This window comes from Paramisgurnus dabryanus, chromosome 17, assembly GCF_030506205.2.
Source record: "Paramisgurnus dabryanus chromosome 17, PD_genome_1.1, whole genome shotgun sequence".
NCBI classification, from domain to species: Eukaryota; Metazoa; Chordata; class Actinopteri; order Cypriniformes; family Cobitidae; genus Paramisgurnus; species Paramisgurnus dabryanus.
The window spans coordinates 14,526,554-14,542,561 of NC_133353.1; the positions used below are offsets into that span (position 1 = coordinate 14,526,554).

A 16,008-nucleotide genomic window follows, 5' to 3' on the forward strand; every position below is an offset into this window, starting at 1 on the left:
AATCCTAGGAGGAGTATTTAAAAGTTCACCACATGCAACTGTCAAGAAATCCACCTTTTGTGACTGCCACACTTCCTGGTGCCTGTTGGTGGCGCTATACCCGAGACTCAAAATAGGCACATCGATGGGATCGGAATCCTTGGCCGAACATACACACTGCGTTTCATCCCAATAAGACATTTTTTGCTTTAGATATTAGACACTTCCTGTTTCATTGAATTCGCCATAAATTTGTCGCCTCGCCATGGCAACACCGTTTGAGATATCAAAAATCCCTTCGCAATTTAGCAAGTCCAATGTCTCAGCATCATGTTCACCACGTTTGGTGTCAATCGTATGAATTCCCTAGGAGAAGTATTTAAAAGTTCATGACTGACATACTTCCTGGCGCCTGGTGGTGGCGCTATACCCGGGAGTCACAATAGGCACATCGATGCGATCGGAATCTTCAGACGAACAAACTACCCGTATGGCATTACAATAAGATATTTTTTGCCTTAGATATTAGACACTTCCTGTTTCTCTGATTTCGCCATGAATTTGTCGCCTCGCCATGGCAGAATCGTTCGAGATATCAAAAATCCCTTCGCAATTTAGCAAGTACAATGTCTCGGCATCATGATCACCACGTTTGGTGTCATTTGCATGTATCCCCTAGGAGGAGTATTAAAAGTTCACCGCATGCATTGTTGAAACAATACAAAATAGCCGACTTCCTGTTGGGCGGAGCTTAAATGTTAGAGGGCGAAAGTTGTTCGGGTCGATGAGATCTATAAGCGTACAAAGTCCCGTACATGTGCGTACATTTTTGCCCGATCTGTGCATCAATGTTTTTTTTTGCATTACAGGGGGCGCTACAGAGCCCCTGTGCCACGCCCGTGTTCCAGCCTTTGGATTTCTGCGATGACGGACGACTCTGACGTCTGTGCCAAATTTCAAGAGTTTTCGAGTATGTTAAGGCCCCCAAAAAGTCCAAAAGTGTTAAAAAAAATAAAAATAAAAAAAATAAAAACAAAAAAAAAAATAATAAATTCGAGCAAAAACAATAGGGCTTCGCACCTTTCGGTGCAGGCCATTCTGGCCTGCTCCTCGGTGCTCGGGCCCTAATAATAAATCCGAGCAAAAACAATAGGGCTTCGCACCTACGGTGCAGGCCATTCTGGCCTGCTCCTCGGTGCTCGAGCCCTAATAATAAATCCGAGCAAAAACAATAGGGCTTCGCACCTTTCGGTGCAGGCCATTCTGGCCTGCTCCTCGGTGCTCGGGCCCTAATAATCTGAGCAAAAACAATAGGGCTTCGCACCTACGGTGCAGGCCATTCTGGCCTGCTCCTCGGTGCTCGGGCCCTAATAATCCGAGCAAAAACAATAGGGCTTCGCACCTACGGTGCAGGCCATTCTGGCCTGCTCTTCGGTGCTCGGGCCCTAATGATCTGATATTGGTATCTGTCCATAATAGGATTGTCAGTAGTGGGGTTGTTGATTGTTGCTTAAGTGATCACTGTATGGTTTACTTATGCAGAAAGATTAAGAAGAAAAACTATAATGGTCATAATACAGTTTTATTGAGATCGACGAAGACTTAGAACCCAGAGGCATTTTGTGAGGTTCTGAAGAGAGTTGATTGGTCACCTGTATGAAACTGTAAAAATGTAGATATTGCTTGGGCTTGTTTTAAGGAGTTATTTTGCAAGGTTTTAGATATGGTAGCACCGATTAAGAAAGTAAGAGTAAAACAAAAATCTGAACCATGGATTACGGATGATATACATCAGCTTCTTAGATCAAGGAATGTTGTTTTAAGATGCTTAGGAAAAAGAAGGATTCTATAAGTTTTGAGCAGTATAAACAAAGAAGAAATGAGGTAAGAGATGTGATTAAGGAGGCTAAGATCAATTACTTTAAGGATAAAATAAAACAAAACAGTCAGAATCCAAAAAAGCTATGGGGAGTATTAAAGAACTTAGGCTACTCTGATACAGTGAAAGGGAAATCAGGAAATATTAATCTTAAGATAAAAGGGAATTTAGTTTCTAACCCAAAGGAGGTGTCTGAAAGTTTTAACAGATATTTTATATCGTTAGCTAGTAATTTGCGAAAGCAAATTCCACAAAGTATAAATAAGTATAATGAGAAGACGACTCAGTTTTATTATGGTCAAAAAGGAGTAGCCTCTGATGCTTTTAAATTATGTCCAGTTATTGATAGTGACATTTATAAACTTATGAGTGGGCTAAACATAAACAAGGCTCCTGGAATTGATAATATTCCTGTCAAATATTTTAAGGATTCAGCAAAGGTAACAGCACCCCTTATAGCACACATAATAAATTTGTCTGTTCAACAAGGGGAAGTCCCTTTAGATTTTAAAAGTGCTAGAGTAGTTCCCTTACATAAAAAGAGTTGTAAATCAGACATGACAAATTATCGGCCTGTTTCTATTTTATGTGTGGCATCTAAGATTATGGAAAAGGTTATATATAATCAAATTGAAAATTATATTGTTAAAAATAGTATTTTGTATGCTTAACAATCCGGGTTCAGACCCTTACATTCCACTGAAACCTGTATAATACATCTGACTGACAGCATAAGGAAAGCAGTAGATAAAGGAGACTTCTGTGGGATGGTTATGCTGGACCTGCAGAAGGCTTTTGATACCATAGATCATGAAATTTTAATATACAAATTTAAGGCAATTGGATTTGATAGAAATTCTCTTAAGTGGGTTCAATCTTATTTAAAAGATAGGAAGCAACAAGTTGATATTAAGGGTACATTATCCGATCCTTATTTATTAATTGTGGTGTGCCTCAGGGGAGCCTATTAGGACCTTTTGTTTTTCCTTTTTTACATAAATGATTTAAAGGTAGCGTGTCCTGAGGAACTCTTTCTTTATGCTGACGATGTTGCAATTGTGGTTGCCCATCGAGATAAAGAGATGGTGGAGAAAACAATGTCTTTACAGTTAGAGGAGATTTCAAAATGTTTTTTAGATAAGTTATTTTTACACTTAGGTAAAACGGAAGCTATTCTTTTTGCTTCCAAAATGAAATTAAATAAACAGGGTAGTTTTGTAGTTAAAAGTAACGACATGATTTTGGAGTCAAAAAGTGTAGTACAATATTTGGGCTGTTTTATAGATAATAAACTAACAGGTGATTATATGGCTAGTAAAATGATTGCAAAGATTTGTGGGAAGGTGAAGTTTTTAGCTAGGCAAGCTAACTTACTGGACACTTATTCTTTAAGATTATTGGCAAATGCTTTGGTACAACCTCATTTTGATTATGCATCATCATTTTGGTACAGTAGTTGTTCACAGAGATGGAAAAATAAATTACAAAAGTCTCAAAACAAATTAGTCAGAACAATCCTAAAAATGCACCCGCGTACACACATAAATAATGATTGTTTTAAAGAGTTGGGTCTCTTGAATGTCGAAAAAAGAGTGATATTTTTAAAATTGGGTATGTCGCGTAAAATTTTAAACAATATGGTTCCAAAATATTTAGTGAATTATTATAATATGGTGAGAACCCAACATCTATACAATACTAGGGGCAGGGATTTTAATCCTTGTGGATTTAAAAGTTTAGTAGGGAAAAATTCGTTTTTATATACTAGTGCTATGGCATGGAATAAACTGTCTACATCTATAAAGAACATAACAGAGCTGAAGCATTTTAAAAGGGTATTGAAAAGTGGTTGATGGAAGATACTGTATGACAAATGTGTTAATGTTTGCAGTGTTATTGTATATGATGTAAAGTGGACTTAGGAGAAACGTTTGTAGTCTCTGTCATCTGTGGGGTTTTGCATTATTTCTGCTAATTGCCTGTATGCTTTATTTACAGCGAGGACCACAATGGAAATAAGCCTTAGGCTTTTTTGTGTCTATATCCTCTGCAGTTTTTTTAAGTGTATGGGATAATTGTTATTTTATACATTTTTATGAAATTCTGTCAAATAAATTTCAATTAAATTCAATAGCACTGTGCCATTTATGTAAGAAAAACAAAGTATTACAACATCTTGCTGAGCTCATTATTATCTGTGCCCCACTAGCGTTTGCGCAAACGTAGCAAAATTAGCAAAATTGTTTTAAAACTTTAACCTTCATCTAAAAGAATCAGATATTCGTTTTAAAATTCAAATAACAGTGCTCTGTTATTAAAAAAAAGAGATATTTGACGAACAGTTCAAAAGAAGCCAAATAAATGTAACGAAAAGGTAATAAGAAACATTTTAGTGCAAAAGTTATTATGCACATCATTTTAAATATTGCGTGCATTTTAAACATCTTAACTGCAATGATAAGAAGTGTATATAGGAAAAAGTTCACAACAGTGCCAGCTGATATAAATAAAGAAAATCACGAAAACTTTTAAAATGTCTATCGAGTTTATAATTCGAAACATCTAGAAATGCGCTGCACATGGTTACTGTGTGTGTGTGTGTGTGTGTGTGTGGTAAACAAAATTACAATCAAAAAGGGCTATAGCCTATTTGTTACATGCATTTAAAATGTTGCCATCATAACAATATTTCTTTTTTATTTACTCTTACAACTGCGGAGTATGAATGTGACGGGTACACGTGGCAGGCACGTAAAAATGGTGACAGGTAGTGAGGCAGGCACGTAAAACGGTGACAGATAGCAAGGCAGGCACATAAAAGTGTTGCAGATAGCGAGGCTGGGGTGATGGGTCGACTGGCAGGCGCAAAAGAGTGTGACGGGTAGCGAGGCAGGTGTGGCGGGTAGTGAGGCAGCTGCCCCTGCCACGCAAAGATTTTACTCCTGCTCGCGACCACAGATTCTATCCATCATCACCCTCTGACACTTTCGTCTCGTTTTTATTTGACGAATAAACAATGTAGCAAGTAACGTTAAGTGTCATTTCAAATATAGTGGAGTACAAATACCCAATCAAAAATGTAATTGAGTAGAGCGTAAAAGTTGCCTATATTTTTGATACTCAGTACAAGTACAAAGTAGCCTAAAAAATACTTAAGTACAGTAACGAAGTACATTTACTCAAGTACTTTACACCTCTGCCTCAACATCCCATCTTTTTTCTGGGTCAGGCAATAGAATATTGTCCACATCACAGGCTATATTGGCCCTAGCCAAACAGCAAGTGTAAATCCTCTTGCATGATCCACTCCTGGCATTCATCTACTGAGATGTCTATCTGTATGCAAGGCAATTTGATGCATTTGTTTATTACAGTAGCATAGTCCAACAGCATATGCACTCTAAAGTTATTGTACAGAGCATCTTACTGTAAGTACACCTACATGTTTTCCTCCCTGAAGGTTCTGAAGATGGAGGCAAATAGTGAAGCAACTCAAATTAGGCTGTACCCGTTGATCACCATCCCCATCCCCCCCCACCCCCCATTGTCATACCATGGAAAAGGACATGGTCAACTAGAGTGGCTCGAATTTCATCTGAGACTGTTTGCCCTTCCTCTCCCTTATCCTCTATCACCACGTTCTCCTCTCCCTCTTCCTTTAGCAAGTCCTCTCCCTTCTCCTTCACCACGTCGTCCTCCTCTTCCTCCTCCTTCACCATGTCCTCCTCCTCTCCTTCCTCCTCTGCCTCCTCTTTGCCCAACGCCTCCTCTCCCTCCTCTTCTGCCTCCTCCTCGACCTATTCCTTCATTTCTCTGTGGATCCATTGTTCCAAAGCTCAGTGAATGGATTCAGGCCCTTTTATCTATCTACTAAAGGATCTGATTGATGTGTTCAATTTTGACACTGTGTTTCCACCTTGGTAATTGTTTGCTAATTGAGCCTAAGCTGTGGTGACTTGAGTGAACAGTATTGAATTGCTAGTGCTTTCCATATGACCACATGGTGTAAGCACTGAGAAATGAGATTTTTGCACTAACAGTTCACCAAATCGGACTAGTTGAGCAAAATGGGTGTCCTTTTTGGAAATTTTAGTTCAAAAGCCTGGTTATTTTGTTTTAGCAATTAAGGAAAAACTGTAAAAGATCTTATTTCATGTAAATATAAATTGTAAAAATAGTACCTGCATTCTGCAGTGCAGTTAAAACCTCTGCTTTATAATCCACTGTTTTTGTGTTTTAGGGAGTGGACCTGCCCAAACTGTTGGATGCTGGCTCATACATCTGTCGCTCACTCAAAAGAAGGACCAATTCAAAAGTAGCTCAGGCTTCCTGTAAGCTTTGAAACAAGTGATTTTAGGCATCATTGTGCCTGATATGATGAAAGCAACTGTTGCCCCTTAAAATGTAAATCTGTTGATATACTACATGTCTGCAATAAAAAGTATCTGTCAGTACAGGACTGAACAGACCTCCTGCTGAACAGTGGCAGCCTGTGACTTCTTTTTTCGAGGGCGCTCAATGCGAAGTTTGTCGCAACATGTATGTAACCCATCATGTGTGTGGTTCATAATTTCAAAGTGTGTAATCTCCGCGTTGTGTGATCCTATGTGCATCACGTGTCTTGTCAAAATAAGTGCCTGCTGCAGACGCATCTAAAGGGTTTATGATAAGAGACGCTCGTGTTTGCCAGATACTCACATAATCTCATTTGTAATCAGAGTTAACTATTAAGGTAGTGTCTTGCATGTATTTTGTAGGGGTGGGAATGTCTGGGCACCTCACGATTCGATTACGATTCATAGGGCAGCGATGCTAAAACGATAATCGATTGAGTAACAATCTTTTTTTGTGTGACTATAGATACTTTGCTTTAAAAGTACCAAGTTATGACCCATAAAGAATTTACTTACATTACATTTTATTAACATTGCAAAGAACCAACAGAAAAATAAATGTGTGTCTGAACTAGCAGACATCTCCGAGTGGAAACGTGTAATATGGTTTCTCATGTTTGTCGTGTTTCCGAAATATTTTTGTTTTGTTTGACATAACCTAGAAATAGTATGGCTTTTGTCTAGCTCATTTCTTCTTTCAACTTAATAGAAGCCAAAATATTTCCACACATCAGCTTTTAAGGAGGGTGTTCGTATTTCGCTGTCTGGGCACTGCACTTCCGCGCTTCAGAGTTCCATCTTTTGCATTCCATCAATATCACTTTATTAGAATTTTTTTTCAGAAAATCGATTTTTTACATTTGTGAATCGATTCAGAATCATCCACCTCCCGCATTGCGATGCATCTGAGAATCTCTTTTTTTTCCCCCACCTCAACTATTTTGTGAATGTGAGCGTCTCTTTTATCATAAACTGTTTTGACACGTGTGCAGCAGGCACTTAACTGTATTTAGAAAAAAACATGTGATGCACATAGGATCACTCAGAACACATATTTTGAAAACACAAGCAACACACATGACAGTCCGAACACTTATTTTGAATTTGCGCCCCTCGGATAAGCAGTCACGAGCCGCTGCTGCTAAAAAACTGTCCTGGTCCTCATGACCCAACTTATCCCAATATTCACAATCAGGCAAGCCCAAACTAATAATGCATTGATTGTTTGTAAAAAAAATATCTTTGGTGTCTTTCATGTGTATATTTTTATTAAATTAAGTATGTTTTATAGCTTGCTGGAATAGGATATTTAAAAAATATGATTGATTTCATAAAATTGATGTCATAAAATGTTATGAATAATACAAGCAAACATCTCTTTTGGTGTAACATAAATAAAGTGAATGTAGACTTCCTGCTGTTATTGGTTAAGTTGGTGAAATTACATTTTATTATTTCTTATTTTTGGCTGATATTATTTTGTGGTTTTAATTTGAGATCAAAATTGAATTAAATATATATATATTTTGGTCTTTAGCTTTTACAGAATTGTATAGAATAGTTAATTTAGAAGTCATTAAAAAAACTATTTAATAATTGAAATAACCCATACTTGGAATGTCACTTCTGCATGTAAACCATTCAGTGAATAGTAAACACACATGGAGCAGTAGACAGCTATCATTGCAGCGCCCTGGGAGCAATTTGGGTTTTAGGTGCCTTGCTCAAGGGCATCTTAGTCACAACCTGCTGGTTGTGAGATTCCATCTAGAAGCTCTTGGGTTACAAGCCCAACTACCTAACCCATTGGTCTCCAACATGGTCCCCGCATTCTTTTGTTAAAATTTGGAACAATAATAAAACACATCAACAAGTAAAATGAAATGAAATAAACAAGTAAAAAAAGTTTTACGTAGATATCAAAAAGTAGCCCTCTGTTTTATCCATTGTGGTAGCCCTTGCTTACAAAAGGTAGGAGACCCCTGCTTTAACCACTTAGTTCACTCAAAAATAAAAATGTTAAACTTGTGTGAGTTTTTAGTTGAATATTTTGATGAATGATAAGCACAAAGTTGATGGTACCCACTGACCTTATATTTCCTACTATGGAAGTCAATGGGTCCTGTGTGTGGTTACCTAGTACAATTTCTTCATTTGTGTTTATCAGAAGATCAACTCATGCAGGTTTATAACAACATGAAGGTGAATAAATGACAGAATTTGTATTATTTTGTAACTACCACTTTAACCTTGTTTTTGAAGTCACACCCTGTACATGTTACACAAGCATTTAAACATTTCTTTTGTTTAATTGTGGTAACAAAACAACAACATCCTTACTGTTAAAGCACTCCTTTTTGTATCTTAACAGTTGAATAACTGGTTCAACCAGTAAAGCACATGACGCATTTTGTGGCATAATATACCCACCTTCGGAAAAAATGTACAACGTACATTTTTAAAAACGTTTGAAATGTCATGAGCTCCACGCACATCTTATACTGAAGTGTGGCTGTATTTTGTATAGTGTGAATGTTTATATATATGTAATGTAATTTTTCAAGGTATAGATCTTGAATATGTACACAAACATTCTTATCTCGCTGAAATCTTGACAGATTTGGTTTCTTACCAACTTTATTAACATGAGTATAATTCTGGATGCTTGAACATGTAGAAACTGCAGCTTCTATTTTCAAAAATCATGCAGCATACAATAGTTGTGTATCACGGCTACTTGCGCAAGTTATCAAGGCTGAGGCCACAATTGAGCTGTTCAATTATACAAGTTTTACTGACACCAATAACAATTTTATGACAACTTTATAGAAGAAGATGCCAGACTTTGTGCAGCCTACAGATGCTCCAATCGCAATAGTCTCAAAATGAAAGCCCGTGGGATCACCTTTCACCTGTAAGATATGACAGTTTTATGATTATATTTGGGATAATCGTTAGTTACTTAGATGTATGTACAATACAGGTCCTGTTACACAGGAACAGCGGGGCTATGACATAATAGTATTACTGTTTCTCTGTTTGTTTACACGTTTGTTTTTGACAACTTTTTTATAAGTTTAGTGTGGCTGTCTAATTCTAGAGTACATACATGCATGCATGATGCATACCGTACATGCGCACACACAGATTCATACATACAATTACCCCCAAAAATATGATGATTTAAATGTGTATTTTCTCCTTGCCCTTAATGTTGAAATAAGGAAAAAGGGGTTGGAAATTTTGACAATAATTTATATATCCGGTTACGTTTCTCACGTTTTTAAGGTTTCCCAAAACCAGAAAGATGAAGACCCTGAAGAAGTTAATTATTCAAAATATTTTAGTATAATTATAATATTCATAATAATATTCATATTATAAATTTTTATGTATGTATGTATGTATGTATGTATGTTGCCATTCTGTACTGACTTTTAGTAGCCTATATATTGATTTAACACAAATACCTTCGAACATTCTTTAACCGAGACACATTACTTGGTAAGCAAGTGGCTTAAGATATTAAATCTTGTTTATTGAAATAATTAAGTTGAAACTGAATTTAAGTTTATTTTTCTTACTGCAGTAGCAGATATTTTGACTTAAATAAATTAAAAACTCTTGATTTACATCATTCATTTCAATAAACAAGACTTGATATCTTAACCCACTTGCTTACCAAGTAAATGTATATCAATTTAAGAATTTTAAGATATTTTTTATTAGAAAACAAGACAAAAATACGAAGTAAGACATTCATTTTTGCGGTGTGTGTATATTTATTGCACCTATCTGTTCTGTTAAATGTTATTTTCATATGGAATTCCATGGTTATAATTATTCAGAAGTACGCAGTGTCATACGTAGATCTCTGACATTTTATAACAAACAAAACAGTTTGAAAATCTGTTAAAAAATTGAGCAAGTTATGGTTATTTAAAAAAAGTACAGGCAGGCAGGCACCATCAAAACACAGTGTTACGAGTGAGCGAGCTGACTGTGACAAGATGGCCACCAGTTGCGAACGTCGACCTCTATTAGCCAGCAGCGCGGACAAAAACATCTAGCCTTTATTATAAGTACAGTGTGAGTGGGTGCTTTAGGGACTAGGGGGGAGACAATCGCGCTGGGGCATGGTTTGGTTTGGATAATATGAGTGCGCCCTATGACAGCATCTTTAGCACGCAACAGACGTGACACATATGGCGTTATTTAACTTACTCACCGTTTCCGCATGTAGATCGATAAATGTGTTTTCTACTATGATAAGTAAATTCCTAAAGCGGACGTTTTTTTATAACGCGTTGTGTTTCTCGTTTCATGTGTTACATACTGATCAATTTACAGGTTATTTAGTGATCTACACATCCTGACGTTTGCATTCGGAGTTTTTCAAAATAAAAGTAAATCAGGTTTAAATGTCAGGAGTTGCTGTCGGGAAGAAATAAACACTTGTTACTTTTTTCCAGCTGCTAATACTGTTGTATACTGTATGTTGAAAATTGATACTATAATAATTTGATTTAATTTCACTTTCATAATGTTCATAATGTTGATTTTTTTTATTCTCAACAATTTAAGTTTGTACTGTCAGTTGCTTTTGAAACATTTGATAAAACTTAAATTGAAAATGTAATTTTATTATTTTTTACAAAGATAAATTACAAAATATGTTTGCAGTTACATATCAACAAGATCATAGTCATGTATATTTACTAAAAACAAGTGTAACACAAAAATCTATCTTGTTCTGTTGTGTTACTTTTGACCCACCTGTGTGTTACTTTTGTACCTGCTGACAGGGTCAAAAGTAGCAATGCTCAAAGTGAAATTGTGTCGTTTTACTTTTTTTTTATTCCACCTGGTATTGATAGATCACACATGTGAGTTACTGACCACAGCAAAAATATATCTCTGTCTCAAATATTATCTTTTAAAATTCAGTTTTTATGAAAAAATTAAAACTATATATTATTAATACATTATAAAATAAACAAAATTTGCAAAATGACTGCATATTTCAAAGATATAAAACAACTGAGTACTGATTTTGCAAGATCTGTTCAGAATCAGATCTTTAAAAAAGCAGTTACTTTGTGTAAAATAACACTTTATGTATAAGTCCATTGACAGGGCAATAGTGTGTCTAGCACCTTAAAAATCTCAGCTAGTAGTCAACATTTTATGGACACAGCTGTACCTCTCAATGTTAAGTTCAAATCAAAAGGTTCCATTAGAGTCCACCTGTGCTTTATTTATTTCTAATGTATGCTTTTGATTTAATCTTAGCAACAAAAATGAAGACAATAGGAAGTGAGACCAATGAGGCATTGTTATTGTATTTCCCATATACTGTACTCCACTACTAATCTTTTTGTGTGCGTGTGATGGTGGGGTTTGTATGCAAGGTGTGTTCTCTATTTATGCGTTCCTGGTTATTTGATAACCTTTTGATGGTTTCTGTTGTTTTTAAACAAAGAAATGCTTTGAAAGAAAAATGAAAGCACATTCTTATAAACATTGTAATGATATTAAAGGCATTATTTTGATGTGGTGTTAAAGCCTAAATGAACTAGGCAGGTATTCAAAAGACTCTAGGTTTGCTTCCAGTAAGTCACGGAAGCATCACAAGTCACATGTAAACACAATCCTGGTTAATTACCACAGCGGCAATGGGCAAGACATTTAAGCCCTGGTATTTCCGGGCCAATGTTTCCTGCAGCTGGTTTTCCAGGGCACTATTTCCTGAAGCTGGTGTAAAGTCTTTCACAAATGTATCTGCTAAATGACAAGGACCCAAGGCAGTTTTGATTCTCAATACAGGATGAAAGACTAGTTAGAAATATGCTTGATTAGGCACCCAGATTAATTGTTGATAGGAATGCACAAAATATAGTTCCATCCATGATCCTCTGATTTTCTAGAGTATATCCGACTGTATCTTATACATAGGTAATGAGAGATTTGGAGCAGAAGCTCTCATGTCCACATTTAGCCGGTAGGCTGGTTTAAAGGTTGGCTTGGCCTCAGATTTAAACTGTGCTTTAGACTCAGGCTTATACTCAGACCTAAATTCTGATTTAGACTCTGGTTTACTCTCCAGCTCATGCATAGGCAGGGTGCAGTTACTGTCTTCATCTCTGTATCGTCCATGAATTGGTGTGCTGCTCCTGTGGTTTCTTTTTAATTTGTTGGCGCAGAGAATAACGCGTTTAGAGATGAGATAAATAATCTCGCAGACGCTAAGCACGATGCACAGCGCTGAAGCTCCAACCATGAAGTAAGTGAAGACCCTTTTCTCTGTGGGCCTCCCAATGTAACAGTCCACAATGTTGGGACAAGGTGACACATCACATTTAACAAGGCGTGGCAGGTAGAAACTATCATAGATATGATGGAGAATATAGAGGAAGGTGATCTCTATACCAGTCTTCACAAACAGGCTGATCAGGTATGTCCACCACAGTCCACCATGCTTCTTCCCTGTGTTGTCATACAGCTTGGCATTTTCGCCGTGTTTGACCCGGTATTTCCGTTCACGCTCCTCACGGTACTTCACATGCATCACCACCATCAGCGATGGACAGGTGACAAAGATAAGCTGCAAGGCCCACAACCGAATGTGGGACATGGGAAAGAAGTGGTCGTAACAGACATTCGCACAACCCGGCTGTTTAGTGTTGCAGTCAAAGTCTTTCTGCTCATCACCCCAAACTCTCTCTGCAGCTACAACGTAAACCATCACTCGAAACACAAAAACCACAGAGAGCCAGATCCGGCCAAAAGCAGTGGAGTATTTATTCACCCCACTGAGTAGGGCTTGAAACGTCTTCCAGTCCATGGCTCAAAGCTCTTGTTGTCTCTCAATGCTTCTGCTGAATCACTTTGACACTGTATTTGTCTAAGAAATACAGGTAACGCTATAGCATCCTGGAGCCAAACATTTAAAAAAATGAAAGAAAAAAATGATCACTCACAAATACAACTTACAGCTTTAATTAAAAGCACAAACGACATGACTTTTTTAAAAATATTGTTGTAAAGTATGCCAAAGAGGCAGTCAATACAAATTCTCATGATTTCTATTACAAAAGACATCAGTTGTTTTACCATTAAAAGTGTTTTGGGTCATTTCCTGTAGTATTTTGTGTTCTGTTGGTTCCTATCAGCAGGATAACATCCCACCAATAGAATCCAACATATTACAGTGACCCACAGAAAGAGACTGTCATAGTTCCCATTAATACCAATACAATTCCCATTATAACTATTACAAGTACAATTTCTGTAATGGTTTTTATTGTTTTCATCAGGGACATTTTTTCTGTATCAGGAAAGCATTCCAAAATAATTCTCTAACAGTTAGCAGTTTTGGAGCCTTGCTTGAATTACATATATACCATAAAAAGTTTTCTTCAACAAAAGTGATGAAGATTACAAAGGCCTCTTGTGCATCATCATAGCTAATTTCAAATTATAACTGTAGACATGAGTTGAGTTTTGTGTAAACTGTAGATCAAACTAAAGCCTGTAATACTATTATCCCTTTACTTTCGGTGTTAACAGATTTTTCCTTATGGCTTTTAGTCGTTTCGGTTTTGATACAATTCTTAAAACGCGAAAAGATGAATGATTAACTTATATTTACCAAAATGTAATCGAATTATGCGCGGTACACGCGGGAATTAGAAGCATTTTTTATAACTAAATGACGACGAACTGAAAAAAACGCTTGTAAACGATAGCATCTGTACACTCATTTTAAGTAATTTACTTACTTTTGGAGTGCGAGTTGTTCAAATATAAAAGTCTGGTAAACTCAGCTTTGAAGTTCTCTTCTCTGTGGATCTGAGATTTGTTAACACGCCTCTAGAGATCAGTGAGGGTGGAGTTCAGTTGTAGGCTGGAGGTTGGTGTAAAAAAACTTTAAGGACAACAAACCTTATGTGCGTAAAATACTCACAAATCTCATTTCTCCTATACACGCAATGTTACATGTAGAAATACGTGGAGCTTATGTCTAAAGTTATACTGTAAGCTTTATGTGATGTAACTGTAAATTTAACTAATTTACAAATTGTTTAGCACATTTTTATGGGACAAACAGAGCCTAATAACATTTGCATCTTATTAATACGACTTTGGTTGTTTAAAACCCGTCAGGTACACACTTTGCATGTTACTTAATTTGTGATGTTCCCAATGTCTTTTCTGTGTTCAGACTTGTCCATGAATGTCTACAATCCTGTAAATGACCACACCCTGTCCTGAAAACAGCTTCTGAGGTGTTTTGTTCCTAAGAAACATGTGACTGTGGGTCTGTGGAGACAGGAAGTTTTTTGAACAGGAGAAACTGGGTGAACGGAAATATTTAGCCCAATATACAATATAGTATTGTGTTGCGATCAGACAACTTCTGTGCCTAATTCAGATGTGTTTAGTTATCAGGTGTAATTTATCTATTTTCTGCACCTGTTGCCTTATGTTTGTCACTTTAAATGTTTCCTATTGGCAGCTGAATTTCCTCATAACTTCATTCTTATAGTAGTATGATTAATTAAGGACTGGGGCAATACTACAGAAACTTCTTGTCATAAGTCCTAAGTTAAAATCACTATGCTAAACAGATAAGATTCTGAGTTAGAAAGTTTCTGTAACACAGTCCTTGGACTGCAGTTCTTTACCATCAAAGTGTAGCAGGGGAGACTCTGTTTGAACATGTGTTAGGTCCTCTGACTCACTCATAAATACCTCTGTCTGCAGGATGCCAAACCCATACCACTATGGGTTTTCTGATTCAGGCATAAAAAATGTGAACTCTTATGTGTTATGCATTTTTATTTTTTGGGTTGCCATTAAGACTACTCTCAAAAAACAAAAGGAACTATGGTCTGGTTTTAGTAATTCAGTTCATGTGTCCGAACTTGTTTGTTTGAAAAGAAAAACTTTGCAGAACAAAACTGGAGCAGATATTGCAGTTGTTTAGTAATCAAAAGTTCCTAAAAGTTTATAGGAATCAATAGTTTGCACTGAATTATGCAGGGAAATTATTAACCTTAAGACTTTATTCTAGATTTTTAAATTATAAGTAGGTACATTTTGTGCATTTAACCAAGCCTTCTATGTACATATCTGTATGTTTATCAGCTGTAAACATTATTGGTGTATAAAGGAGTAAATGACAGGGAGTGTAATCTTGGCATTTTTGAAAAGGACTTGACTGATGAGTTGCCACACCTTTAGAACGTAACTGACTCAACAGCAACCACAAACTTGATTTTACATGAATCTATGCACATACCCCTTTCACTGTTCCTAGGCAGAGACATGGATATATAAAGAAAAAAGAGACAGGACATTTCATATGATAACAGGGAGGGAAGATTTTTTTGTCCTTAGAACATATTTCATATTTTTCAAGTATGACAAACATGGACAAGTCTTATATCAAATGAAAGCTCTCATTCTCAGGAATAAGGCTACAGTGTTATTTTTGTTCTATTATCAACACATATCCAACAGTCCTCGAATGAACAATAAGGTAAAAAATGGTCTTTTGTAAACATATGTGAAACTTGAGTGTGGACTGCCTCACATAGCACAGATAGCCACAAATGATACACCATCTTTTATTTTAGGTCCTACTCTAAACAATGAGTCCATTCACAGCATTTTCTTTGGTTGTGTTCATTAATAATCCCTTGCTATTTTTTATATGTACAAAACAAAAAATTAATATTTATATGAAAAATG

At 36.4% G+C, this 16,008-nt stretch overlaps 2 protein-coding genes across 4 annotated transcripts in view; one reads left to right on the plus strand and one right to left on the minus strand.

Moving 5' to 3' along the window:
* The window catches only part of hmgcl (3-hydroxy-3-methylglutaryl-CoA lyase), a 61,866-nt gene extending 54,191 nt beyond the window's left edge, over positions 1–7,675 (plus strand). For all 3 annotated transcript variants that reach the window (XM_065274268.2, XM_073812345.1, XM_065274270.2), the window contains one exon: positions 6,099–7,675. In XM_065274268.2, the coding sequence (XP_065130340.1) occupies positions 6,099–6,200 (102 nt within the window). In that variant the 3' untranslated portion in view covers positions 6,201–7,675. The remainder of the gene's footprint in view (positions 1–6,098) is intronic.
* A 3,204-nt stretch (positions 7,676–10,879) lies between these two features.
* Positions 10,880–14,183, minus strand: gjb3 (gap junction protein beta 3). The gene is made up of 2 exons (XM_065274273.2): positions 14,034–14,183; positions 10,880–13,185 (listed from the first exon to the last, which is right to left on the minus strand). Exon 2 carries the CDS (start codon positions 13,094–13,096, stop codon positions 12,176–12,178), a length of 921 nt encoding a protein of 306 aa, XP_065130345.1. The 5' UTR covers positions 13,097–13,185; positions 14,034–14,183; the 3' UTR covers positions 10,880–12,175.
* Positions 14,184–16,008: the final 1,825 nt, after the last annotated feature.

Excerpts from the sequence above, each read along its gene's own strand:
- gjb3 (XM_065274273.2), bottom strand. The coding sequence starts at position 13,096 with ATGGACTGGAAGACGTTTCAAGCCCTACTCAGTGGGGTGAATAAATAC.